Here is a 26704-nt window from a genome sequence, read left to right as displayed (position 1 = left end):
CAAAACCCTGTTTCTACTAAAAATACAAAAATTAGCCAGGTGTGGTGATGAGCACCTGTAATTCCAGTAACTCGGGAGGCTGAGGCAGGAGAATCACTTGAACCCAGGAGGCAGAGGTTGCAGTGAGCCAAAATGACACCATTGCATTCCAGCCTGGATGACAGAGTGTAGACCCTGTTTAAAAAAAAAAAAAAAGTACAGGTCTATAGTATTTGGTATATTCACATTGTTATGAAACCAATCTTCAGAACACTTTACTTTGCAGAACTAAAACTTCATTTCTATTAAACAACGCTCCCCTGTTCCGTGCCCCCAGGGCCTGGAAACCACCATTCTACTTTCTGTTTATATGAGCTTGACCACACTTGATATCGCATATAAGTGGAATCATATAGTATTTGTCTTTTTATGAAGGGCTTATTTCACTTAGCATAATGTCCTCAAGGTTTATTCATGTTGCAACATGTGTCAGGATTTCTTTCCATTTTAATACCAAATGGTATCCCGTTGTATGTCCATTCATTTTTTTAATCTACTTATCCACTGATGGACAACATTTGGGTTGCTTCCACCTTTTGGCTGTTGTGAGTAATGCTGCAATGAACAGGTATGTGTTTTTTTAAATGCAAACTTCAAATACTTTCTCCTCAAAAATCTTTGTGGGCCCCAGGTACACTTAGAATACAATTGAAACTCCTATTTTCTATTTCTGTTTAAATAGTATTTCATTTCTAAAGTCTCTGACTTATCTGGACTCTGATCTCATCTGGTGCCTGCCTCTCACTTAGAATGTTTTGGCCACATGCCCTTCCTTTGGTGCCACAGTCCAGTCCTCATGCCCCTTGCACCCACATGCAGTTCTTCCGCCTGGAGAGCTCTTGCCTCCTTTCTTTGAAATCCAGCTTCTTACCCTTCAGATCTCAGCTTCTGTCTCTGGACCACCATCATCTTAATCCTTGATTACTGAAATTGGTTTCCTAATTTATGTTCCCATCCACTCAAGACGCCTTCCCAAGCCACCCTACCTGTCAACCTCCCGTTGTTCTTCATTACTGCATTCTCTTGGTCTCCTTGTCAAATTTCTAGCAATGAATATGTCTGTTTACTTATTGTATGTCTTCTTCACTTTATCATAAGCTCACTAGAGATGGAAAACCACATTGGTTTTAATCACCAATGTATGTTCAACAAGTTACCTTGAGCCTGGGACTTACAAGGTGTGGAACACATTTTTGTTGAATGAATAAATATTAGCTTCGTTTTACAGATGAAATTGAATCTGAGTTAATGCCTTTCCTAAGTGAAACATAAACTACAGAGCAGAGATTTGAACTCAGTTCTCTTACTTCAAAGTTCACACTCTTTCCATTATACAGCAGTCCCTTTCTCAGCTGAGGTTAGATGCATTTTGTTAATCAGAAAATTGAATGTTTTATTACTTCCTTCCTTCTTTCAACATTGTAATAATACTTTTAGTGCTTGCAACATTCCAGACACTGTGCTAGATCCTGTATATACAAGTTGAACATGGTAGTTTCGGGCCCAAAAGCTTACCATTCAGTTTTTCAACCTCAGCACTATTGATATTTGTGACAGATAATTCTTTGCTGGGAATTTCCTGTGCATTGCAGGATGTTTAACAGCATCTCTGGCTTCTCCCCACTAGATGGCAATGGTGCTCCCCATTATTATATCAGCAGTAGTTGTGACAACCAAATGTCTCCAGGCATGGCCAAATCTCCCCTGGCTGGGGGGTCAAAATCACCCCCAATTGAGAACCACTGATATAGTAAGGGAGTCCCTATTAAGTCAAATATTTCCCTGTAGTGGCCGAGTGCCATGGATGAGAAAAGCCTGAAGTGGACTAGGGGCACAGAGAATGGATGTCTGATGGATCTCAGTAGCCACTAGACTGAACGTCCAGATGTGGGGCTGATGCTTGGACCATGTTTTAGACAAAAGTAAGAGTCATTTAGATGAAAAAAAGGGATGAAGATTTTCCCAGGTCGAGTTCACAGCACATGCAAAACACTGAATGTGGAGAAACTACACAGAGTTGAACATGGCTGAAGTTCCCCGTGCTGATACCTGAAGGAGGAGCCCAGGACAAGAGCCGCATTGTCCAGGATAGAACAACCTTGATTTTACTTTTCCATGCCCAGTCCACCTATTTGCAGTTTTTACAATTCATATTTGGAAGTTGTTTGCCTGCATTTAACATGTCAAGACCCCTAGCTTTCGAAGAAAATCTGATGTCAGCTCTGGGGAAGGCTTTTCTTGCAAGATCTGCAGTGCCCTCCTAGAACAACACCTTAATTATGCACTGGAAATCCATACAGCATAGAACAGAGTTGGGTTTTGAGTTTCAGCAGTGAACTTTGCCTTGCATTTGATTATCCTTTGAGGTCTTGGATTTCAGGCAACACAATTAAGAAGTAAGCTGATCATCCACTTTGCTGGAGGAAGAATTCCATAAGCCTCTTAGGTGCAATGGCTGTGAGCGATTCTGAGCCGAGACTTCTGACTTTGTTCCATGCATCTGGATTCCTAACACCGTCTAAACTGCCATCTGTGACCAATGGGGTTTCAAGTGAGCGTGGCCAAAGCAATCCAGACTGTTTGAGGTTGCAGTGAAGCATTTAAATGCCTAACAAGCAAATCCTAAATCCCAGTACAGATAGAAGCAAGAGAGTCCTCTCATTATCTTCCTTATATTCAACAATCATACTGAAACTTCAATTCAGGAAAAAGTGGCTGCTATTAATTTTGTCTTGTTTAGTTTATCTGGAATTAAGCTCCTCATATACTTATCTCCTACAGAAGTGGAGTGCAATGACAATGTTGAACTTTTTAGACTAGCATTAAGAAGTACTGTAAAATAATATATGAATCTCTCAAACTCATCTCAGTTCATTTAAACAACAACAACCAAAAAAACCTTTATTTGTGGCCCAGGGAATTGTATCCATCCTTTTCACACACATCGTCAGCCTTCTACTGCTTCTGTGGGGAAAGGATTACTTACTGAGTGAATAATGACAGCCAGCATCTATTGAGCGCTTCCTGAATCTCAGTTGGCTGAGCACTCGACATGAATTACCTCATTTAACCCTTAAACATCTATGAAAAGCATGGGCTTATGGTCATCATTCTGCCCATGAGGAAACTGGAGACCAGAAAGCATAAATGATGTGTCCTAGGTCACATGGTTTGTCAGGATGCTTCCACCAGGCTGGTTTTGCCCATGATGTTAGTTGCCGTACTGAACACTCAGATGTTCTGAGCAGGGAAATGTGCTGTGTTCAAAGATAGCCAGGCAGAGTCTTTGCCTTGCTAGCACTACATATTCCAGTGGGGCAGGCAGGCATGGAAATGTACTGTCTCCATAGAGTGCAGTGCCAGAAAGACTTCAATGTGTGTTCAGCTCAGTTCCTGCTTCATTCACTACTTTTAGCCCATGGACTCTGATATATTCTCTGTCCTATTAGTCATTTATCTAGTAGCAGCCAGGAAAGCAATTCCAAAAATGTTGACTTCAGTTCAAGGAAGATGGAGCTGGCTGAGCATTGGCGTTTTTCTAAATTTATCCTGGGCTGGTTATTAATGGAGTTCCTCAATCAAACTGCTGGAACAGCACTGGGCGAGAGAGAACAGATCCAGAGGAAGTCAGGAATAACAACTGCTCACTGCTCATTCATATACTCAATTCATTCATTCACTCGTTTGTTTTTTCAAAGGTTTCATAATGCCTTTCTGTATGCTGGACTGTAGGCAAGAAATGTTACAGAAATTATCAGGTGTAATACTCCCTAACCCTCTATGAAGCAGATGTTGTTAGGCCGCCATGACAGACGAGGACCTGGTGTTCAGAAAGCACAGGGTGACTGTGTGGCAGAAGGAGTGTTCACTCCTCTTCCAGCAGCCACAACACCATGACCTCCACACTGCACCCAGCTTCAAAGGTAGCAGCAGCTTCTGGCAGGGGCACATGACTAGCCTAACCAGACATGCTCTTCAGAAAACTCAAAATTATCGCAAACCCATGCAGAGCTGATTTGATCACCCATATTCATTCACTCTCTCATTTATTTCACAAGTACATGAGGGAGTGCCTCCTGTGTGCCAAGCTCTGAGTGGGGTAAGGGAGCAGAAGCTGCTGCATTGAGTATACCACTGGGTGAAAACACGCAATGTGGCACTCTCTGGAAAGTACCACAAAAAAGGACTTTATCCTTTGTGCTCACTAGGGTAAGGGGGCAAAAGCCGAGAAATGGAAGAAATTAACATGTATAGAGCACCTGCTGTGTGTCACACTCTATGCCAAATCCTGGACAAACATCATCTCATTGCAACCAGATAAAGCAGGGAATGCTTATCCCTACTTTACAGACAAGGTAACTGAGGCTCCAAAAGGTCATAGATTTGCCCAAGTTCAGCCAGATGGGAAGGGTGAACTTGGGCTTAAGTCAAGGTGCAGCTGGCTTTTTGCACCAGGGCAACTTTATATTGGCATTATTAACCATTTTCTTTGTACCAGGAACTCTTCTAGAAGTATCATGAAGCCCATGGACCCCTTCTCAGAATAATTTTGAATCTATAAACAAAATACAATATACAAAAGAAGCTGATTATATGGAAACAGCATTATCAAAGTCTTGAAAATTTTGAGATGTAGTCATATATATGCATTTTTTGATGAACCTGGTGGCAGATTGAATACCACCATAATTTGGAAGCCATCGTAAGCATAAACAATACCTTGAAATAACAGGATATAAAATTATCTGTGATTTCTGTTGTGGCAAGTCACAGGCATTTAGGATATTACTGGAGTTTGTTGCCCACATTCATAATGGAAAGAGATGCTAAATTTTCATTAGAAGTTAGTAAATTAAAAATGTGTTTTTCCCCATCCAAACTCACGGACTGCCAAATTCTATCCATGAGGGTCTGTTTGTGGACACCAAATTAAGAGTGCTGCTTTATGTCATTTGTGTTGTCAGTTTCTTTTCAAGGAGGAATCATTTGATAAGGATTTGTCTGTGTAAATCACTATCTGGCTACCATGGGATGATACACAGGAAAGGCAGGAAGTTATTGATGCAGGAAATGGGCATGGGGAAAGATGAATCTCTGCAGCATACTAGGATGAGCTAGGCAATTTATAGCGGGCATCTCATGTAAGCTGCATTTAAGCGTATGAGAAAATTGACGTTCAGAGAAGTCTTGCCCAGGGTGTAAGAGCTAGCAAGCTGTGGAGCTAGGATTTGAACCACGCCCTGTCCGATTCCAAGCTGCTGAGTCAGATTCAGCACTGTGAAATGCACAGTCCCCATTCCTCTTTGGAGGAACATGTGTGAGTCTTTATGGAGGGATGGGAAGTTTTAAGAGCCTGCACTGAAGGAGGAAAATTGTTCACTTTTGCTTATTTTGTAGCCAAAAGCTGGGTCTCTTGGATCGGGTTCGCCTTTCTAATCCTCGTGGTAGCAATACTAAAGGAAAGCTATTTACCCCTCTGAATGTAGATGCCATAGAAGAAAGTCCTTCTAAAGAACCAAAGCCTGTTGGCTTAAACAATAAAGAGCGTTTCCGCACGGCCTTCCGCATGAAAGCCTACGCTTTCTGGCAGAGTTCTGAAGGTAATGCCTTTTTATCTCCCTCCCTGTCTCCTCCACTTCTTCCTCCCCCAAGCTCACTTCCTTCCTCATCTCTCCCTCTCCCCACTTAAGAACCTTTGAGTCCACAAGGTAACTGTCTCCCTTCCCTCACCAAGCCTACTTCTTGCTTCCCTAACTCCTCCTGTCCCTTGGGCTGAGGCATTGTGATGTATTCCCAGGAGTCTACGGCTGCAGGCTCCCAAGTTAGGAGCCTGGAAACCTGTCCCCTTGGTTTCTAAGGGTCCCCCCCACCCCCCGCCCCATGATTGAATTGTTATGGAGGTCAACTTGAAGGATGGGGCGGTGCCAGTTGCAAAGCGATCTACAGACCAGGACATGGGAAGAGTGGCAGAAAAGCGCCCTCTGGAGGCTGTAGGAGCCATGGCCTCATGTGCCTCTTTTACTTATGCAAAGGGAGGACATGCAGAAAAGCCTGTGTCCTCAGTGTCTGAGCCTACCCAGGCCCTCAATCCTCACTGTATCATTCAGTTCTTTCCAAGGGTTCTGATGTGTGCAGCTCAGAAAGTGATCTCTCCAAGGTCACCAGGATAGAGACTGACAAACAAAAGTCCCAGCTGAGGCCTATCTGGCTCCAAGACCTGCACAGTGTGTGTCGTTTGCTGGCTTCTGTGTCCTTTGCTGGCTTCTGGCTCTGGGGGCCACTCTGGAACTGCGGAGCTCACTCCTCCTCCCTGCTAGCCTTTTCCCCCACTAGCAGTCTGAGCTGCGCACACTTTTGACTTGGACTTCTGGATTAAAGAATGAGGGTGCCAAGAAAGGCTAAACAGCATCACAACTTGAGAATACTGTGGGGTCTTGCAACATGGAAATAAAGACTCTGGGGATTGACACATCCAGAGGCGTGGAAGGCTTTGACCAAACAGTGGGGTCCCCAAGCCTTTTCCGGGTCTGTGGCCTGCCGTTCTTATGCGTGTCTCCCTCCCAGATGCCGGGACAGGCGACCCCATGGCGGAAGACAGGGGCTATGGGAATGACTTCCCTGTCGAAGACATGATCCCCACCCTGAAGGCCGCCATCCGAGCCGTCAGGTAATGCCCCCGTGGTCCCACCTGTGCCTGTGTGCCTCCCCAGCTCCAGCTCAACTCCCACAGGAAGAGGCTTATAAAATTCTCTTGAACTTTGGGAAGGGGGAAGAGAAGCCCCTCCACTAACCCTGAGTTAGGTCCCTAAAGTATGTAAATACTGTATGCTGCCCCAGGAAAAATGATCCAGTCATTAGCAAGTCATGATGGGTGATTCTTGGGTGCCTGCTTTGTTATAAACATGTCCCACAGCCCTCCTGACAGTATTTCCATCTGCTCTGTTCTGCTCTGGCTGTAACCACCATGTATTTTAAAGGGCGTCAGGGTGGAGGGTTTTCTTCCTGTAGAGACTTCTTGCTCAAAATGGTTTTTCTTCTGCCTAACTTCATCCATAAAGTTCATTTTAATTAGTTCGCATTTTTAACAAGATAATAAATTATAGTTTTTTTGTCTGTATCAACAGAGACCATAATCCATTCTAGCTATTTCTGTTTTGCTTTAGAATTCTGCAAGAAAAGGAAAAAAGTATGCTACTACCTAAACTTTATCAGCATGTAAGCACTTCATAAAGGTAGCAGTGAATTCTACAAACTAAGGTGAATTCTCCAGCTGATCATGGTATTTTCAGCAAGATTCCCAGTCCAATAGATAGGGAAGCACAGTAGTGTTACAATGTATAGACCTCAGCAAAGCCTTGGACGTGGATTTTCCTGACACCTTTATGTAGGATATGACAGAAATGTGGTTGTATGAAAACACAGCTATCTGGATTCCTCACTGGCTGAAAGCCTTTATTCAGAGAAAACTAGTTAATGAACCTGTGTTGACCTGGAGGGTGATCTCTGCTGGGACACTGCATAGTCTGGTCTCTACCGTCTTCTTCTCTTCTTTTAGCATTTTCATTGATGTCTTAATTCAGAGGTCATCAAACTTTTCTTGAAAGGGTCGGATAGTAAGTAAATGTTTTAGGCTTCGTGGTCCATAGTTCTCTGCTGCAAGTGTTCAGCTCTATCACTGTAGCACAAAAACAGCCATAGACAGTGCCTAAAGGAATGAGTGTGACTGAGTTCCAGTCAAACCTTACTATTAAAATCAGGCAGTGAGCCAGAGTTGGCCTGTGAGCCTTAGTTTATAGATTCTCACCTGTATGGAACTATGTAAAGAGAAGGCTTATAAAATGGCACAAAGATGGGAAGGATGGCAAGCAAATTAGATAGTACCGTAATCAATATACCAAAAATAATGTTTAGAGGCTGAAGCCACGAGCTATGACAAACAAAATGAACTTTGAATGCACCATTAAAATGACTTGCGCAAGCACCAGATGGAAGGGCCTGGGAAGGGCTGTGACCTCCTGACACTGACCTGTGATTAGGGGTTTGAACAAACTCTGTGCTCAACAGAAGTTAACTTTATGATGAGGCTCCCAAGGAACACTACTCATCAGGGGTGACTTGATTGCTTTCCAGGGAGGAATCAATAAAGGATGGAGGTGAGGCTTTGATTTCATCTACCAGTTCTGGGTGCCCCATTTTATAAGGAACCTGAGAAAACTCAGGGAACAGAAACCAGCTTTTCTTTTCTAGGAGCTCCCAAGCAAAATAATTAAAGAGGCTCTTGAGGATGAGATATATCAGCTGTCCTCAAATAGCAAGCAGTGTGACAGTGATTAAGAGCACCAGCCTTGTCAGCACCCTGTCTGGGTTTGAGGATCAGCTCAGCCCTTATTAGCTATATGGCCCTGGGATGATGCTGAAGGTCCAAATCACAATCACATCATCTATAAATGGATCTGTTATCAGGATTGTTCATAAAGCATTAATTAAGCTCATGGTCTGGCATACAGTGAGTGCTCAATAAATGTTAGCTCTTATTAATACTATCATTTGCTTATTATTCAAATGATTGAAGGGAGTAATCCTGATGGAGATGTACTAACTCTGTGTGTTTCAAGGGGTAGAACCAGAACCAAATGTTGGAAGTTCTTCAGCACGCTTTTTTATCTTTGGTCCTTTCCCCCCCCGCTCTGGAGTTTGCTAGCCTTCTGTTATAGTTCCCTGCACTCTCCACATGTGATGCACAGATGCCTCTACTTTGCCTTGCAGAATTCTACAATTCCGTCTCTATAAAAAAAAATTCAAGGAGACTTTGAGGCCTTATGACGTGAAGGATGTGATTGAGCAGTATTCTGCCGGGCATCTCGACATGCTTTCCAGGATAAAGTACCTTCAGACAAGGTGAGACAGTCACATCTGGAGGGACTGCACTCCCCTCAAAGCCATATGAACCTTAGAGTTTAAGGTGAGAGGTATTCAGAAGTAATTCAAAATGCAGGGAGAGATTTTAAGAAGAAAAATATCCACGAAGCCTTGTGGATGTCTAGGCCAACAAAGCACTAGATCGGACAGACTGTGAAATAGCTGTACGACATTGCCATGGCCAAAGTCAGCACCCTGATCAGGCCTGTCAGAGAGGAGAAAGCACACGTTTAAATGGCTTCTGACTGTGATGCTTTCGATGTTGCCAACAAAACAGGATCATCCGAATTAAACCGAATCCAGCTGCCTAATTCTAAATACAATTCTTTACCATATTTAAAAGTGTTCATCAGGTATTACTTATAATAGCGAAAGATATGGAAATAGCATCAATGCCCAACTAATAATTGCCATCATTTTTATTGAACTCCTGAGTACTCCATCTACATGTTTATACTCCCTTATGAAATCACAAGATATTGCATTAGAGTGCCATTTTTCCAATGAGGAAACTGAAGCTGAAAGGACAGAGGACCTACCCAGCTAGCAGGGAGCAGAGCTGGGAATCAAACCAGTTCCAACTGATTAGAAAGTCTCTATTCTCTCTAACACAGCATATTTCCTTAATTATAAAACAATGGGTAAGGAAAGAATGGTACCTGCTCTCATTAAAATGTTATGCTGTCATTGGTTGGGCACGGTGGCTCATGCCTATAACCCCAGCACTTTGGGAGGCCAAGGCAGGTGGATCAGTTGAGGTCAGGAGTTCCAGACCAGCCTGACCAACATGGGGAAACCCCCTCTCTACTGAAAATACAAAAAAAAATCCAGGCATGATGGCGCATGCCTGTAATCTCAGCTACTTGGAAGGCTGAGGCAGAAGAATCGCTTGAACCTGGGAGGCGGAGGTTGCAGTGAGCCAAGATTGCACCACTGCACTTCAGCCTGGGCGACAGAGTGAGACTGCATCTCAAAAAAAAAAAAAGTTATGCAGCCATAAAATAATATTTAGAAACAGCATATAATGAGATTTTTTAAATTATGTGATTTGTGGATATATATGCATGATATAATTACCAATAATACATGCAGACATGTGTGTACACATATATATGCATATGTATATATCTATAGCTGCATATGTATGTTTATATGTCATATATAATATGTCGCAGAATAAATATACTCTGCCTAGACCTTGTGATGATATTAACTAATATATAGGTATGATATGATTCTAAACACTTGCACACATATGCTTATTCAGAAATACACAGGACATGCACACACTTTCCCATATCAGGGCCTGGAGAAAAGGAGTAGGACTTCCCCTGAGAGATTGCAGTGGCTGTACTGAGATGATGACTCCATATGTGACTTTTTTTTTCTACTTTTAAAATGTATCAAATCTTTAATAAGGTGTAAAAATGCCCTTTTAAAAAGCATTTTGTAAAAACGGCAGTTATGATGTCAATAGTCATGGAATAACAGTCAGGAAACCAGAATCCTATTGCAGTTCACTCTCTGATATGTGTGAGATTTCCAATGGACACACGTCCTCTCTGGGCCTCAGCTTCCCTGTCCGAGTGATGTTGTCCCACTAGAGTGTCCTGCTAGAGAACAGGAACATCACACTGACTGGGTTGGAAGTTAATGATGCTGTCTGTCAGGTTGGAGGTGTAATTCTCCATGGCCTTTCTTTTTCTTTTCTTTTCTTTTTTTTTGAGATGGAGTCTCACTCTGTCACCCAGGCTGGAGTGCAGTGGCGCACTCTCGGCTCACTGCAACCTCTGCCTCCGGGGTTCAAGTGATTCTCCTGTCTCAGCTTCCCAAGTAGCTGGGACTAGAGGCGAGTGCCACCATACCTGACTAATTTTTTATTTTTGGTAGAGATGGGGTTTCACCGTGCTGGCCAGGCTGATCTCGAACTCCAGACCTCAGGTGATTCAGCCTCCCAAAGTGCTGGTATTACAGGCGTCAGCCACTGCACCCAGCAGGCCTTTCTTTATCTCTAACTGGAATATCAACTTTGACTTCCTAGTATAGTGGCAAGCACAGAGGCAGTGCTCGCTGCCTGCTGAATGAATAGATGTGTGAACAAATTTTGAGCCTAACATGCTGTTATTTATGCAAGTATGGCTCTCTGAGAGATGAGGATGAAGCATGATGTCTAATGCATGCCAGACTTCAAAAATACCAGCCAATTTTAATAAGTATAGAGTGGACTATGACAGTGTCATAGTTTTTGCTACTTATTAAGCAAATGTGTTTCTAGCATTTGTGGCTGGAGGGTGAACATCTGGACCTCTGATTGCATATCCCCAGCCATGCTGACCTTGCGGGGCAAGAGAGAAAGGAAGTGCTGTCAGTGGAGAAGCAGCTGGGTTTCCAAGGAGGAGACGGAAGGAGCCATGACTATTTCAGGGTGCATAGTCTTAATGGTCTTGGACCTCTGATAAGCCTTCAAGCCTGCTTTCCCTCCCACCCCTGTCCCAACCTATAGCGTGATGGGCAACATTTCTTTCCTATTGGTCCAGGCGTAGAGCAGGAACTGATGACTCACAGAAGAGTATGCAGCCATAAAAAAGAACAAGATCATGTCTTTTGCAGGAACACGGTGGGAGCTGGAGGCTATTATCCTTACAAACTAATACAGGAACAGAAAACCATATATCGCGTGTTCTTACTTACAGGTGGTAGCTAAATGTTAAGAACTTATGAACACAAAGAAGGAAACAACAGATTCTGGGTCTTCTTGAGGGGGTAGCGTGGTAGGAGGGAGAGTAGCAGAAAAGATAACCCCCATGACACATGTTTACCTATGTAACAAACATTCACCTGTACCCCCAAACCTAAAATAAAAGTTATTTAAAAAGGAGCTGGTGCCTCCTGCAGAAATAGAAGCAGGAATGGAAGCTGGTGTTGGATCTATCTTTCTACTGGCCAGAGATGCCCACAGAGCAGCAGTGATGTGTGCAGCTGCATATGTAGCCTAGGATTTGCCTGTAAAGCTCCCTAACTAGATGTTTTTGGAAGGGATAAAAGAATTGGAAGACAAGGCAGGTTTGCAGTCCACCTATGACATTTCCTATGAAAAAAAAAATAACAAGATGCAGCCGTCACCTCTCTCAGTGGTTTGTCTGCCTCCCTCTCCCCTGGGATAGAAAGATGCTTTCAGTATCACCAGATCAAAAACAAGCAGAAGAATATACCAAGGTAATAGGTTCTGTCTGGCTCTTTCTTTCTCTCTGTAGCTAGTATGCACTCTCTCTTTCCTCTCCTCTCCTCCCCTCTCCTCTCTTCTCCTCTCATCTCCTCTCCTCTTATGTATTCCAAACCCTTATCTCATTCCAGAGAGAATAGAATGATTTGTTTTCCTGTCAAAACAAAGCTCTGTATAATTTAATCCCTGCTCTGTTTGTTTCTTTCAGAATAGATATGATTTTCACCCCTGGACCTCCCTCCACGCCAAAACACAAGAAGTCTCAGAAAGGGTCAGCATTCACCTTCCCATCCCAGCAATCTCCCAGGTGGGGCCAGTGGACATGGACTGATGGGCCAGGGGTGCAAAGTTTGTAGAGCATCCCCACCCCCAAACCTCAGCTGGGGTCCTTTATGTGGGTCAAGTTGTCACTCTCCTAAGTAAAATGAAGAAACAGTTTGAAGCTTGTTTCAGTTGGTGGCCATTTGAAGGTTTCTGTACAAAAATCTTCTCACTCCTCTTCCCAGACCATGTGGATGATATTTCTTCCTATAACTTTTGAAAATGAAAATAGCCCCACCTGTTTCCCTGTTACAAAACAGAGGAGAGTTATGAACTTTATTGAAACAGGAAGAAAACTTCACATCAGCAGAACCCAGAGCATTCTCCATCCTGCATAATTACCTTTGAGTTGATTGATACCCCTCCCAGGACAAAGCCAGAGAAGACACTCAGATATCAGCCCCCTGACAACATTGTAACACAGAGAGCTTTGTCCCTTAACAGAGCAGCTCTCCTCCTTCCAAAGCTTCAAAATTTTGAATAAGATGTTCTTTAGAAAATCCACTGCCTAAATTTACATCTCTTTATTCCCAAATGTCTTCAAGGCAGGTAACACAATGAGTGAGGGAGTTAGGCTTAAGAAATATTACGAACCTTCCACTTATAAAAGAATCAAGAGGCCGGGCATGGTGGCTTACGCCTGTAATCCCAGCACTTCAGGAGACTGAGGCGGGTGGATCACAAGGTCAGGAGCTCAAGACAAGCCTGGCCAACATAGTGAAACCCCATCTCTACTAAAAATACAAAAATTAGCTGGGCGTGGTGGTGCATGCCTGTAATCCTAGCTACTTGGGAGGCTGAGGCAGGAGAATCGCTTGAACCAGGGAGTCGGAGGTTGCAGTGAGCTGAGATCGTGCCACTGCATTCCAGCCTGGTGACAGAGTGAGACTCCGTCTCAAAAAAAAAAAAAGAATCAAGAGCATTAACATGATGATACAAAGCAATTTAATATTTTAATATTTAACCTCAGCCCTGGGGATAGAATAGGGAGTGATGGGACTGTGGGCACCTGGAGAACACATGCCCTATCTAAAGGAGGTAGGAATGAAGGTCCTACCTTCTTTTAGGAATGAAGGCCCTACCTTCTTCTAGGAATGAGGGCCCTACCTTCTTTTAGGAATGAGGGCCCTACCTTCTTTTAGGGATGTGGATCCTCTGTTTCCAGAAAACAGAATATCCAGCTTTTACATGAAATTCTCAATTTTTGAGATGGCTTACATGTTTTAAAACCCCGTGCAGGCCAAAGAAAACACTAGCTGGCTGGATTTAGCACATGGGCCACCAATTTTTGACGTCTTTTTAAAATTTAAGGCTTCTCAGCCAAAGACTATCCTACTAAGCAGGATTCAGTAGCCTATGAGAGAGAGAAATCAACTATTGAGAAAGTGCCTAGCATGAATGGTTTCTAGCAAATAGCTAGACTCCCTGAAAGTTCTGATCTGCAAAAAACATAAAAATGTTCAAACTAACCAGAATTAAGCAGATATTAACTGTGGATAACCAAAAATCAAATTCAGCACACATTTCAATTCCATTCCTCACCAGTGTCATCTTTTGCATCATGTTCAAGATTTGGGATTCTTCATTCTTATTAAAATTGGCCAGATGAAATATTTATACCCACTGTAAGTAATTTCAGATGTTAGATGACCCCTTCTCCACCTGCACACACACACTCAGAGTAAAAGTCTCAAATCTCAAATCTAAGAATGAAAGGCTAAGGAATTTAAATTAAAGGAACTAGATACTCTAGGTACTGTTAGGTGCTTTATAATATTTAACACAAAGCAAAGCCTCCTTAATAGCAGCTTGATATTTGGCTTCAAATTTTCCTACAGTGGAGGTAAACATAAGATACCAGTGTTGAATGCAGAAAAACTCTGACTTTTCCTGACTCACATATGCCTCCAGAGTTGAATGGTGCTCTTTTATGCCACACAAGTGTGAGGGTGAGAATGATGGCTTTGTTGGCCATGGCCTGCCTAGCCGAAATTACCCTGCATAGCAAAAATAGATATAATGATCTTATAGAAGTGTTTGCTTCTTCTTAGGAATGAACCATATGTAGCCAGACCATCCACATCAGAAATCGAAGACCAAAGCATGATGGGGAAGTTTGTTAAAGTTGAAAGACAGGTAAGTCTTTTCTTCCTCTCACCAAAAACCAGATCTGTAAAATTTATTTTCAAATGCTATTTCTTTTTTCTCTCTTTCTTTCTTTCTTTTTTTTTTTTTAGACAAAGTTTCACTCTGTTGCCCAGGCTGGAATGCAATGGCGCGATCACGACTCACTGCAACTTCTACCTCCCGGGTTCAAGTGATTCTACTGCCTCAGCCTCCTGAGGAGCTGAGATTACAGGCACCTGCCACCATGCCCAGCTAATTTTTGTATTTTTAGTAGAGATGGGGTTTCACCATGTTGGCCAGGCTGGTCTCGAACTCCTGACCTCAGGTGATCTGCCCGCCTTGGCCTCCCAAAGTGCTGGGATTGCAGGCATGAGCCACTGTGCCCAGTCCCCACCATTGTTTTTCAAAGGGAGATAAGATACTTGAGTACTACTACCTACCATTCAAAAAAGATGTGGAAATCAAATCACTGATTTCAGCATTTACTGAGTGATCACATGCAAGTTAATTAATTGTTCTGAGCCTCAGTTTTCCTCATCTGTAGTATGGGGATTATAATACCCTATTAGGTTGCTGTGAGGATTGAGTTGATACATGAAAATTACCCATAATATTAGTGGGCACACAGTGAACACTTGATAGTAGCTACAATTATAATGCATTTCATGGTGACCCCTTAGGAAATGTTAGTGACCTGCCACCACATGTTGTGTGTCCTCCATTTCTCAATGTCCAGGCAGTGGGTGGCCTGTGTGAAGAGGCTGGGAGGAGGGCAGGCTACAGGTGAGATCCATTCAAGGTGGAACGAGAAACCCGCTCACTCACAGCACCATGCAGCTCACTCTTGCTTTCATAGCAAAGAGCTCATAATCTAGCATCATCTGCCTTACTCTACATTAGATAAATGGTACTGCCAGTTTTTCAAGGATCATATTAATCCTTTCGTTTTATTCAAAATCCTAAATGGGACCTGTGCAGGAGAGGTAGAAGCAAATCTGAATTATTCCTGTTTGTTATATCAAGAATTTTGTTTTCATTTTAAATTTTAATTTATAATTTCCACTCTGCTTTATTTCTCAGTGTCTGTTCTCCTGCCTGTGAAATAGAGATAATAATAGTATCCATCTTGGGGGATTGTCATAAAATTCACATAAGTCAATAAAGTGCATAAAACAGAGTCAGATTGTAACTTTTCTAAAAGGGTCCGTTATTATTGAGGCTCAGATGCCATCCTGGCATCTGCTGATCATGGTGCTCATATCCTCACCTGTAAAATGGGATGATACACCTGAAGACAGTGTTTCCTGGTGAGTCGTGAATTGTCAAAGCAAGAACATCACATACATGTGCACACACACTCATGTATATTCATTCACAAAAGTTCAAGTAAGGTACCAACTTAGGCAGGCAAGAGCAAGCTGCTAGGTAGGGTCTTCAGTTCTGAGAAGCTCAGTTCTTGCTAACCACTACCCTTGTATTTTTAGGGCTTAAATCACCATGTAGAAGAAACACAGACTAACAGCCCACATGCTTCTGTCTAAGGAAATGTTCCTAAATTGAGAACTCTTGCTCCTTGACCCAGGCAACATTAGCAAGGCCACTTCCTCCTCTAGGGGACACAGCAGGCCTGTAACACTTCAAAGCATCTCTCTGCTTTCCACCTTTGCTTCCTAGAAGACCTTGCCTAGTTTTTCTCTAGATTAACACTAATACCTAGTGTGCAAGGCTTGGAAGTAGGAGGCACAAAATAAATTATTAGCTGTTTTTATTATTAAGAGTTGCAAGAATTATCTTCCCTTCTGAAAAGTAAATCCAGTATTAGAATATTTCCTCCCGGTCAGGCACGGTGGCTCATGCCTGTAATCCTAGCCCTTTGGGAGGCCGAGGCAGGTGGATCACGAGGTGAGTTCAAGACCAGCCTGGCCAAGATGGTGAAACTCTGTCTCTACTAATAATACAAACATTAGCCTGGCATGGTGGCGGGTGCCTGTAATCCCAGCTACTTGGGAGGCTGAGGCAGAGAATTGCTTGAACCCGGCGGGCGGAAGTTGCAGTAAGCCCAGATCGCGCCACTGCACTCCAGCCTGGGTGACAGACTGAGACTCTGTCTCAAAAAAAAAAAAAAAAAAAAGAATATTTCCTCCCAACCAATAGCAATGATCCCCACCCTCAGAGAAAGTGGTCATTCACAGCTCCTTTGAATTTCCAGGTTCAGGACATGGGGAAGAAGCTGGACTTCCTCGTGGATATGCACATGCAACACATGGAACGGTTGCAGGTGCAAGTCACGGAGTATTACCCAACCAAGGGCACCTCCTCGCCAGCTGAAGCAGAGAAGAAAGAGGAAAACAGGTATTCCGATTTGAAAACCATCATCTGCAACTATTCTGAGACAGGCCCCCCGGAACCACCCTACAGCTTCCACCAGGTGCCCATTGACAAAGTCAGCCCCTATGGGTTTTTTGCACATGACCCTGTGAACCTGCCCCGAGGGGGACCCAGTTCTGGAAAGGTTCAGGCAACTCCTCCTTCCTCGGCAACAACGTTTGTGGAGAGGCCCACAGTCCTGCCTATCTTGACTCTTCTCGACTCCCGAGTGAGCTGCCACTCCCAGGCTGACCTGCAGGGCCCCTACTCGGACCGAATCTCCCCTCGGCAGAGACGTAGCATCACGCGAGACAGCGACACACCTCTGTCCCTGATGTCGGTCAACCACGAGGAGCTGGAGAGGTCTCCGAGTGGCTTCAGCATCTCCCAGGACAGAGATGATTATGTGTTTGGCCCCAATGGGGGGTCGAGCTGGATGAGGGAGAAGCGGTACCTCGCCGAGGGTGAGACGGACACAGACACTGACCCCTTCACGCCCAGCGGCTCCATGCCTCTGTCGTCCACAGGGGATGGGATTTCTGATTCAGTATGGACACCTTCCAACAAGCCCACTTAAAAGAGGTCACTGGCTGACCCTTCCTTGTAATGTAGACAGACTTTGTATAGTTCACTTACTCTCACACCCGACGCTTACCAGCGGGGACACCAATGGCTGCATCAAATGCATGTGTGTGCGTGGTGGCCCCACCCAGGCAGGGGCTTCCTACAGCCTCTTCCTCCCCATGTCACCACAACAAAGTGCTTCCTTTTCAGCATGGTTTGCATGACTTTACACTATATAAATGGTTCCGCTAATCTCTTCTAGGATACACATTTATCTGCCGTTCTTACTTTTAATCACGATTGGACCAGTACAGGGAGAAATTACTGATGAGCCATGCTATTTGTCTGTTTGGTTGGCTGGTTTGGGTTTTGGTTTGGTAAGCAAAGAAAGTAGTTTAAGTTATTTCTAGGATCACTGCCCTCTTGTGTAAAACGCTCCAGCAATTAACTGTTTTTGAAAGCAAGGAAATAATTTTCCCAACAAAACCACATTGTGTATCAGTGGGGCTGCCTACTAAGCTAACATTAGGAAAGGAACAAGATAGTCATTGTGTCTCTAAAACAAAGAATTTAAAGAAATACTTAAGGCAAAACCTTTTAAAAGCTCTCAAAAAGACCTCATGTGGTCTGATGTTATTTAGTATCATGCCTCAGTTTCCTTATCTGTAAAAAGTTGTGGTAATCCCAAGTGTAACATTTCTGATGAGTTATGAATTGGCAGGGAGAAAACACACACACACACACACACACACACACACACAAAGTTAAAATAGTTTCCAATTTATGTAGCCAAGGACAATGGAATTTATCAGAAGTGAAGTGCCCCTCTGGGCAGGAGCTAAGTTCAGTGCCTTTCAAATGAAGTTCCAACTCCCATTTCTTCCCATGATACTGAAGTACAAAATATCCATCTAAAATAGAAATTAAAGTCAAGAAGGCACACAGAAATTACCTAGTCCAAGGACTTCCTTTTATAAACGAAGAATCTTAGGCTCAGGTAAAGTGACACACCCAGAGTCACTCAGTTGTCCCATAGAGAACCAGGACTCAAAAGTCAGGTCTGCTCACCCTCCCCGCCCTTGTTTCCCCTCACCACACCACTCTTCCATTTACATAATGCATCCTAGTGATTGTGTCAAGATATATGATTTTGTGTAGCGTGGAAAGCACTCAGTTTATCCAGCAGGAGGGGGATTTCCACTTTTATTGCAAAACATGCTTGCTTGATGCAATGCGTTTTAGATCTAGAAAAAAATAATACAAGCAAGCTACATTTATGGATGTGCAAACAGGCAAAATTTCCGGAACCATCCAATTTTACTTTTCCAAATTTATGGATTTTTAAAATGAAAATACTAAAACCATATGTAACCATAAGACAAGCTAAAATTTAAGCAGACAGCCTGGGAAGCACTGCCCTACTGTACAGGTGTGATATTAAGCACAAGCCATCCTCTGGCCTCTTATGAGATGTTGTTATGCTCTGAAAAACTTTGATGGAAAAGGTTTCTGTTAGGCTTAGACTGAATTAGCTAAATGACCACACCACAGTATTATTGTATCACTCTTCTCACACACCTAGGCACTGGTTGTGGATAGTTGCCATGGTGACAATCAAGATAAGCCAGCTGACCTAAACAAATGTCTGTATGCAGCTGACACTGCTATTCTCCCTCACAGTCTTGTCAAGAGCCACAGTAGCTATGGCAGACGTTTGGTTGATGGTTTCATCATTTCCTAATACAAGAGTCTGGCAGTATGTTGGAGACAGGAATCACTTCCTCAGAGATAGGTTCCTTTCAACTCACATGTCAACAGTTACTGTACAAAAAGCTCAGAATACAGTAATGATTAGAGCTTGACCCCTGACTTTAGGAACTTAGAACCAAAGCCCGAAGTCCCAGGCCAAGTGCAGACATTGTGAGTGGCAGAAGGGTGTTTTTTATTGAGAGCCCCACAAATGGATGGGTGTAGATCTTGAAGTCTGAGATGGGAAATACACCAGAATGCTCAATGCATCAGACATGAAGCCCGTGCCCTATGGGTTTCCATTTGACTTGCTGGCAATCTGAAGGACAAAGGGCATGGGTTATTTGGGCCTTTTCCCCACTCCTTCAATATGGCTGAAAGTGCCACTGGGGATTACAACCTAAGAAACCCTATGCCTCTTCCTGAGGGCTTGATTATTGAATCCTGATCTTCCTGGAATCTTTCACTTGAGATGATCACCTGCCTAACAGCCAACATGTTACTATGCTCTTCTTTATGTACACGAGTTACTGGAAACCAACAATAAAGGAGAGTGACTCATACTCTCCACAGATGCGCCAGTTAATTTTTTTAACTTATTAATATTCTTGAAGAATTTACTATCTTAAGTATTTTACAAATAGATGCATTTTCCAGCAACTCAATGGAATTCTAGCTTAAAGTATTTACCATTGATCCAAAATTGGAGGAACTACCTTAGGTTCTTTCAATAACCTAGGGTTATTGAAAGGGTTGGAGCTTGTATTATTTCCTAAACCATAGGCAGGCGGTCTAGCTTCCCTGCTGGGTCATAAGACCAGGACAGCAGAGATTGGGTTTGTATTGATCAGTAGTAGGGAAGTATTGATCATCTAACATCTAGTAAGTTGTCTTTATCAGTATAGACATAGACAAAATACATGTTTTATGAATGAATAAATAATAAGTACCTTAAGAGCTGTTTTTTCCCCATTTAAGAAAACAAAAAGGAAAAGAGAAAAATGATCTTCTGGAATAACTCTGCTTTGATATTCTCCTTTTGTTCCCCAAAAAATACATTCCAGAAAGGCAAACCAAACCTGCTCAAGTTGCCTACGCATAGACAATCGCAACAACATGGCTCACAGTGAGCAAGCAGAAATTCAGGGTCTGGAATTGAATGTGAGTTATGGGAAGAAACAGTGTGTGCTTTCACAAAGATCCTTTCGTCAGACAAAGGAACAGCGTGATAATCCAATGGAACTGGTTAACAACATGACCCAAGATGACATGACCACAGATATACTAGTCGTTCTGAAACTTGCCCAAGAAATTGCAATCATTTCAGCAGAACTCCATGAAATATTGACAAATTAATTCCATCCTCAAACTAGGAATGATATTATCAGGTAAAACTCTGATCCCATGTATGTATTTGGTCTTTCCGGGTCACAATGTGACATGAAAAATTTTAAAGGTCATATTTTAGCAAGATCAAAATGAATGAGATAAATCAACTTCACAAATGTTAGGCGAAACATGGTCCTACTGAGCTGAGAAAGAAGTACTTGAGATCAAGTTTGAGTTTTGACTATCAAATGTCAGCACAAAAGCAAATATCAAAAGCTTAAGAAAAAATTTATTTCAAGAAAAGAAAAACACATCAAAGTGAGAAAGTGCTATTGAATAACTTTGTTTTTAGAACTGGGAATTTAGGCTTATTAGACATGACATTGATATTACAAAGCCCTAGTTTTCATGAAAACATAACCAGATAACCCCAAGGTGTATAGGTTAAAAATGAACTAATTAATCAATGATTATGCTTCCTGTGTCTATTTTGTGCAAGGTAGTTCCTAGACACTGTAGTTTAAAAGAATAATTTCCTGTAGAAAAACCTAATATAACAGGACCTACTCATAATTTGGCAAAATCATTCTCATAATTCCATGCTACTGAAATGGGGGTGTAATAAAGAAAAAGTCATTTGTTTATTCATTTAACAAGGTTTATTAAGCACCAATATATGCCCAGAACTGTGCAGTGCACTGGAAATTCAGAGATAAGAAAACCACAGTTTCTGCCAACAAAATACTAGGAATCTAGAGGTCTCAAATATCAGAGGTCCCTTCCAACTATGTCTACCAGGAAAATAAAATACCTGATTTCATCCCTGCAAACAACTCTATACAGACAGAAATGCTTCCTAGCTTGGAAACTATAGAAAATTGAACATGAAAATGAGAGCAAAGATTCTACATCAAAATGGCAATGATCCAATCAGCCCAGTCAAGGCTGAGTGGGTTGAATGGGGACTTCGAGTTTGGATTCAATGCTTTGAACTTCATAGCTCCAGAGAAGCTGTGCAAAAAAAAGGGGATTCTAGGGAATCTGAGGAAGATTGTTGGAGAAACCAGCTTTCTTCTCTCCTAATCCCTACTAAGATTGAGACCAGGCAAGGAGCTGAGCTACTTTCATTTCATCATGTTGACCAAGAGAAGCTTATGATACAGACTATGACACAGCACCTATTTCAAGAGAAAGATGTTACTTTACTTATGGAAACCTGCAGATCAAATTCTCCTGGGGCAAGAGAAGAAATTTGTTCAGCAGCCTAAGAAGTCAACTGTACTTTGGACAGTGCTGCCAAACACACCCCAGGATTCTCCCGCCCCTGTGCTTCCCCAGAAGATGCCACATAGCTGGTATTTGGTTTTCATGAATAACCAAAGATTCTTCTTTGCTTCCTGAACCCCAGGCATCCTTAGGAATTTGCTTCATGTCCTCACTTGTCCTTGAAGGCTTGTTTTTCAGAATGAACTTTTTAAGTCTAAATTGTTTATATTCAAATCAACCCAACGCTATTGTTGCTGATATTATACCATTCCAAACTGAGCCAACTGGCCCCTAAACAAGCCAGCAGGCAGCCCCTCACTAATGCCCAGTTTAGAACATGTTAGGACCAGGCTATCTGCATAGCTTTAGTGGTTTTAGAAGCCAGTAATGGCAGTGTAAGTAAAAGAGACAGGAATCATACAGAGATGACCTGGAAGAAAATTTGAGTTTCAGCACATTCAAAAGCATTTGACTTTTCTGCCATGTTTTGATTTTCAAGTGAGACAATCAATGTACACACAAAACACCTAGTACAATGACTGACGCATACTAGGGACTATTATTTATGTTATTTTTTACGGTATGCATGGACTTCATTGTCTCAGTCTTTGATGTTGCTTATGAACTCTAAATTTACACCAAATTCTTTTTTCAGAAAAAAGAATGGTGGAGATACAATCTTAATTATTAAATCAAATGCTTTCATAATTGCTTTTTAAATAACTACATCTCTGCAAATAAAAATGCTTACTCTTGTCTACCACAATAAAGAAGAGTAGGAATATTGGAATGAAGAGAGGCAGGAATGTTGGATCTCAGTGGCTGAGTTGTGGCAATTCCATTGGACATATAGTACCAGATGTTGCACCATCTGGATGATGTGTAGGAGATAAAGCCAAGTAGCAAGAATAAAGAACTCATGATTTCCCAAGGAAAGTCAACTGTGCATGGTGGCTATCAGACAACACCCTAGCAATGAATGGGGGAACTTGCAGAAGAAAGAGTTAATGCTTGCTTAAACCTTCCCTGGGGAGATTTGTTCCCAGGCTTTCATGGCTTTAACCTCAGCAACCCTGTAAGAAAATTGTGATTCATATTTTGATTTGTTATCATAGATGCAAAGAGACATAATTTCATGGATTCTAAGATACACAGAGCAAGAAGAGATTTTGATCACCCAGAACAACCACCTGTCTTTTTAGATTAAGAAGCAGAAGCTCAGAGCAAAGAACATCACACCATGTCCCTCAGTGATTGAAGAAGTGATTGAGTCACAGAATAAATCTGGAACTCAGGTCTTCTGATCCTTGCTCCAGATGTTAGAGACAAAACTAAAAATAAAATAGCAAGTGAAATCAAAGCATCACTATTGAGCCCAGAACATGAATAAGAACTTCCTGGCCCACTTGAGAAACTGTTAAACCAGACATACCTTTGGGGACTTCTTCCCTTCTCTGGAATAAGATTGATGTTTCCATGCTGTGAAAGATGATGATGTTCCTTCTCCCAGATTCCTGCTGTCTTCAAAAGGCCTAGCAAAAACCACTGCTGCTGGGTGCAGTTGAGAAAGGGAATGAAGAAGAACAATCCCATGGCCATGCAGGCACTCCTCCCCTCCACCTCTCTGCCCTCCACCCCTCTGCCCTCTCCTACCTTGTTCCTTCTTGGTCCTGGCATGTTTGGACCGGTTCACCTTTTTGGCCCATCACTTGGACTCATTCAGCTCCAGAGTCATGCCTTAGATTGCATCCTCATCTATAGGCCAATTAAACAGGGTTTCTCCTTGATAAATCCCTATGGTTTTGATTTTAGGAAGTCAGGCATGATTTCTCTTGGGATCTATATGACCCAAAGTGGCCAGTTTTACCAAAGGTGTCCCTTTGCACTGGGATCTCTGGGTCTCATTTGAACACAGCTTGGGTCCTCTTGCCTTGTCCCAGAGAATCCCCATGTTGTCAGGCCATAAGCAGATACTCTAGGGCCTTCACCAAAAGCTACAAAGAAGCAAACAGGACTCAACTTAGGACATCTTATGGTTATGTAACTAGGAGATTATTTTAGGAAGTAAACAGGCATCTGTTGGCTCAAATGAACATCTTCATTGTTAGTTTCCACTTACATTGTTCTCGGGATAAATCTGCCAGAATTTGGCAGGGCTCCCAGCAGTCCTTGTGAATCCCTGTGGTAGGATGTTTCAGTTCTCCTGAGTCAGGCTGAAGTGTAAGCTCCTAAGAGATATTCAGAAAGAAGGATGGTCAAGTTCTAGAACAACAATAGTTGGCCCAGTAATTTTAAAGATTGTCATTCTACCTAAGCCTTCATCCTCCAGATAGCACTGTTAGGGGCTTAAAATAAGCTTCAAGGGAAATAATGAATTTCTTTGACACAGCCAAAAATGGGCTGTATATAAGAATAACTTGAGAATGACTTACAATTAGGTAGTCAAAAGCCCAGCTCAGTGCTCAGGAATGTATTTGTAATTCCTCTTAGACTTGTCGAATGGACTGCAACTTGATACCTAAGAGTAATAAAAAATGAGAGCATATTTTATTTTAATGTTCCCTTCTCTTCCTCTGCCCACAAAAACGAGGTCAGGGAAGGGGAGAGAAACTTATCCTAAGCGCTCCTTATGAGTTGCCTGTGACATGATAGCTCTCTCTAAAGTTCATGCAATCCTCATTGCAACCCCATGAGGGAGATGTTATTGTCTCCATCTTATAGATGAGGAAACTGAAGACAAGACCTTGTCAAAGGTCACACATTGTAAGAAGTAGAGCTGCATATTTAACCAAAGCCCGTGTACCTGGAAAGCCCATTCTCCCTCCCTCTTCTTCCTCTCAAATCAGGCCCTAGCTCCTCCACAATGCTTCGGCCTTCTACATTCACTCAGCTTTGCAGTAAAATGATCACAGACCCATGAGTTCCCTGGAGAGTAGAGTGATGCCTGGGTCAGCTGTTCCTCTTGTCTGTTCAGCAGATCCTTTGAGTGGCTTCACAATCCAGCTGTCAGTGGCAGAAAATAATGCCTCATAAATTATTCACCTGGTTCACATTGGAATCCATTAGCTCTTGGGGCTTGGTGTGGCTGCAGATCATCCACAAGTGCCCCTTGTTCTCTGCCCCCAAGGAGCTCCTGTCATTGTTTTTAACCAAACAAGTTCAAATATCTCCATGTCTCTGCTGACTCTGGTCTTTTGTCTCTAGACTGTACCTTTATTTCTGAGCTCTGAAATTCTGCAGAAACAGGTGAGTCTATAAAAACATTCTGTGGGAGGCCAAAAGCTCAGAACAGTTGTGTCTCTCTTTCTGAGTATTAAAAGATCAAGGTTTCCCATGGAAGCCAACCTGATCTGGTAATTGGGCCCTTCTATACCCCTCTGAATACTTTTCCAAGGAGAGGGCATTTCCCACCCCCATAGTTCCCCTGAGGGTTAAGAGTCCAGGTGGTGGCCAAGTTGCAAGATTTGGGGCAGCCATTTTGCCAAGGATCAGAGATGCGCTGTCGGAGAGGTGAAATCGGCTCTGTCCCATCCTGAAAAATCAACTTAGAAAGACAGGTGGACTTCATGAGATTTGTCAGTCCTTCGTTGTTTTAAAGAGAAAAATGATCTCTGCCTTGCTTCAGATAGGATATGGCTATTTTTTTTCCTTCTTTTTCTAATGTAGCAGTGATGGAAAACACCAGTCTTTGAAGAACAAATGGAGGTTCCCAGTGACATGAATCCATTATATTTGATTTTGGATTGTATTTTTTAACCCCTTTTTATGGCATAGAATTCTGGTGCCTTGCTCCCTGGGTTTGTCTCTGTGCTATGAGTAGGCTTTCTTCACATTCTGGCTTACAGGGGAACACAACTATTCCACAAGTGGCCTTTAGTGCTCTTTATAATATGATTTCCTGTAATTTTTAAACTGTATGTGTAATTTATATTCTGGCTCTGTCCGATATTTGAACAACTTTAATAGGTTGATTTCCATATATATTATGCAAATAATTCTTACCTGATTTTTTATGTTCTATCTTAAATAAATACTGCACCACTTATTAATAAATAGACATTTCAGTGATTATGTGGAGGAATGTTATTTGCTTCAAAACAACTTTTATGAGATTGTATTATTTATCATAAATAACACTGACTGTTGCTAATGGAAAAGCTCTAAATATCAATGGCCTAATGCAACAAAGATTTATTTCTTGCTCAAATCACAGTCCAGTGTAGATTGTCTGAGTTTCAAAGGGTGATGCAAGGATTTGGGCTACTGAAGAGCTGGAGTCCTTCACTTCTAGCCACATTGCCAGAAGGAGAGACTCTATAAAAGCCATACCCACATCTTCCTGCCTTGGACTGAAAGTGACTCATCATTCCCACTCACAAACTCATTGCTTAAACTCAGTCACGTGGTATGGGACAATCTGCAAGGGAGGCTGGGAAATGTAGTCTTCATGAATGCCCAGTATAAGGAAATGTGTTGAATATATAACTTTGCTCACCACAAGAATACTATGATTGATCCTATAGATTTCCTTGTTAGTACTGAGTGATGACTCCGTCTAACCCAAGTGTAGTTGTTGCACAGGGAATAAAATAAGGGAACCAGAAAGTTCCCCTGGGAGTCATTGGAGTTACAAATATATATGTGGCAGCAGTTTAATAGCATAAAATGTTGGCAAGAGTTATCTACTAGTGGTACACATTTCAAATGCAGCAAACAAGAACATGTCCTAAATATTTCTCTATTATCAATTGGACCACTGGTGGGTATAATCCCTTCATAGGCCAGTTTGCCAACTCTGTC

The 26704-nt window shown here is 42.4% G+C and overlaps 1 protein-coding gene across 2 annotated transcripts in view; it reads left to right on the top strand.

Moving 5' to 3' along the window:
• Positions 1-25972, top strand: part of KCNQ3 (potassium voltage-gated channel subfamily Q member 3) — a 364542-nt gene extending 338570 nt beyond the window's left edge. For both annotated transcript variants that reach the window (XM_054498084.2, XM_054498085.2), the window contains exons 10-15: positions 5437-5639; positions 6604-6706; positions 8806-8937; positions 12390-12488; positions 14554-14638; positions 16839-25972. In XM_054498084.2, coding sequence (XP_054354059.1) covers positions 5437-5639; positions 6604-6706; positions 8806-8937; positions 12390-12488; positions 14554-14638; positions 16839-17573 — 1357 coding nt within the window. In that variant the 3' untranslated portion in view covers positions 17574-25972. The remainder of the gene's footprint in view (positions 1-5436; positions 5640-6603; positions 6707-8805; positions 8938-12389; positions 12489-14553; positions 14639-16838) is intronic.
• Positions 25973-26704: the final 732 nt, after the last annotated feature.

Source organism: Pongo pygmaeus, chromosome 7, assembly GCF_028885625.2.
Source record: "Pongo pygmaeus isolate AG05252 chromosome 7, NHGRI_mPonPyg2-v2.0_pri, whole genome shotgun sequence".
In the NCBI taxonomy this organism is placed as follows: domain Eukaryota; kingdom Metazoa; phylum Chordata; class Mammalia; order Primates; family Hominidae; genus Pongo; species Pongo pygmaeus.
Note: the sequence above shows the minus strand (reverse complement) of the source record. Positions and strands in the feature narration are given on the sequence as shown.